The sequence below is a fragment of the Mandrillus leucophaeus genome, unplaced genomic scaffold (genome assembly GCF_000951045.1).
Source record: "Mandrillus leucophaeus isolate KB7577 unplaced genomic scaffold, Mleu.le_1.0 Scaffold215, whole genome shotgun sequence".
Taxonomy (NCBI): Eukaryota; Metazoa; Chordata; class Mammalia; order Primates; family Cercopithecidae; genus Mandrillus; species Mandrillus leucophaeus.
Window position 1 is genome coordinate 1,486,990 of NW_012102199.1, and position 2,269 is coordinate 1,489,258.

The 2,269-nt window shown below is 52.5% G+C and overlaps 1 protein-coding gene across 3 annotated transcripts in view; it reads left to right on the top strand.

The window, feature by feature from the left end:
- The window catches only part of RAB8A (RAB8A, member RAS oncogene family), a 28,708-nt gene extending 27,047 nt beyond the window's left edge, over window positions 1–1,661 (top strand). For 2 of the 3 annotated variants that reach the window (XM_011980598.1, XM_011980599.1), the window contains exon 8: window positions 236–1,661. In XM_011980598.1, coding sequence (XP_011835988.1) covers window positions 236–328 — 93 coding nt within the window. In that variant the 3' untranslated portion in view covers window positions 329–1,661. The remainder of the gene's footprint in view (window positions 1–235) is intronic. The other variant, XM_011980597.1, reaches the window with a different exon arrangement.
- Window positions 1,662–2,269: the final 608 nt, after the last annotated feature.

Below are 2,269 nucleotides of genomic sequence, written 5' to 3' on the forward strand. Positions count from 1 at the left end.
AGGGATGGTTGGATGGCTGGTTGGGTGGTTGGATGGTTGGAATGGGAACGGATGGATGACCTGGCAGATGATGCAGGAATGGTTGGATGGTTGGATGGCTGGTTGGTTGGTTGGTTTCGTTGGTTTGGTTGGTTGGTTGGATGGATGGTTGGATGGATGGTTAGATGGATGGTTGCTTGATTGTGAGACATAGCGCTGCTCAGTGATAACCTCGGAAAACCTCTTGTGATTTCAGGAAGGCAACAGCCCCCAGGGGAGCAACCAGGGAGTCAAAATCACACCGGACCAGCAGAAGAGGAGCAGCTTTTTCCGATGTGTTCTTCTGTGAGGAACACCGCCTTACTCTGAGCCTCGCTCGGCCCAGCTGACTGTGCCTGTTCTGAGTGAGCCCCTCACTCAGCCGGGGCCCTCCCACCTCCAATGCCCCACCCACGCCGTGGCCACCGGGCCCCGCGGCCACCAAAATGCAATTGAGAAATTGTTTATTTTAGTAACTGTCTGATCTTTTTCAACTTTGGAGATGGAATAAGTTAAAAATTTGCTATTTTTCCTGTAATGTCTGCTGAACGGGCCCACCCACACGTTGTACATCCAGAGAGAGAGAGGGAGTCAAGGTGCGACTGTCGACCGTAGCCAGTGTCAGGCCTCTGCCTCTGGGCCTTTGCTTTGTGGCCTCACTGCAACACAAAGCTCCACCAGGAGGCTCGTTCACATCCCCCACCATGGAAGTGAGGTCCCAGGAGGTCAGCGGCGGTTCCAGGAGCAACAGGTCCCAAACCCTGAGCAAGGCAACCGATCGCCAGGCCCGGGAAGCATCACCCAGGAGATCTGGCGCCCACTTCCACCTCTTCTCTGTTTTGGACGAGTGACAACCCATTTTGCCCCCTCACTCTTCTTTGTTAACTGTTAAACCAAAGGAAAGCACAAATGAAGGAAATCCTGTGTAAAGCGTTGAGAAGGAAAGAAGCCTGGAGCAGCCTCTCCGGTCCACAACCAGGGCTTAGGTCCGCAGGCCCATCTGCGGTCCCCAGCGAGCATCAAAGGGACGCTGTGTGTGCTACAAGTGACCCCGAAAACAACCACAGCCGTCACATGGTCCTCCTGAAGTCGGGGCACCCTCCTCTCAGCACCAAAATGGCCCCCCACTCCTTCGTGTCCTCCCACTGTCTCCAAATCGGACGTTCTTTCTAGCTGAGATTTTTATTTTTCCAGATCTGTAGTGCCATGAAGGGATTCAGTCTTTGACTTCCAGTGGCAGACCTGGGTGATCGGGAACAAGCGTGTCTACCCCCGGCTGGACATGGCCAAGACACGAGGCATTCCACGGCGGCAGGCTGACCGCACAGCAGTCTGGATTGATTTTCAGCCGTCATCATTGGGTTCTGTTTTGACAGCTTTGCTGTCCCGTAGAGACTGCGACTGGGACCAGGTCAGCCCAGCCAGAGGGGTGTCACCAGGGAGCCTTTTCTTTTTTTCTTTCTTTTTTTTTTTTTTTTTCCTCCTTAAGCTGCTGTCGATCCAAACCATTGGCATCATCATTTCTTTTGAATTAAAACCAACATATCAGCAATAGTCTGCTCTCCCCGGGAATCTCTAACATGCTCTGTTTACATCGATAAATGCACTTAAGGAAAACAAACAAAGCTCATCTTAAAGTCCAAGGATTTTTATGTCCACATTTTCCCTGTAGGCCACACGGACATGACCAGGTGCTGGGGGTGGGTCTGGACAAGATGGTAGAGCCCATGGGTTACCCCATCGAGCGGCCATCTCAGAGGAGATGCCACCTGTCATCAAAAGACTAAATTGGAAAAAGAAGCCTCCTGGCTTGGTGCAGTGGCTCACACCTGTCATCCCAGCACTCTGGGAGGCCAACGCGGGCAGATCACTTGAGCTCAGGAGTTCGAGACCAGCCTGGCCAACATGGTGAAACCCCATCTCTACTAAAAATACAAAATAAAATAAATTAGCCAGGCATGGTGGCACGTATACCTGTGGTCCCAGCTACTATGGAGACTGAGGCAGGAGGATCACTTGAGCCAGGAGGTTGAGGCGGCAGTGAGCTGAGATCGCACCACTGCTCTCTAGCCTGAGTTACAGAGTAACAACCTGTCTCAAAAAAAAAAAAGAAACCCAGCCCTTCCCACCTGCAGCCACAGCCCTACCTCCAGCCCTCCTTTGCAGGAAAGTGGAAAGGGGTCTCTCCCTGCTGTTTTACTCCTCTGCTTGACCTGCTCAGCCAACATCAGCCCCACCATGCCATCGAGAC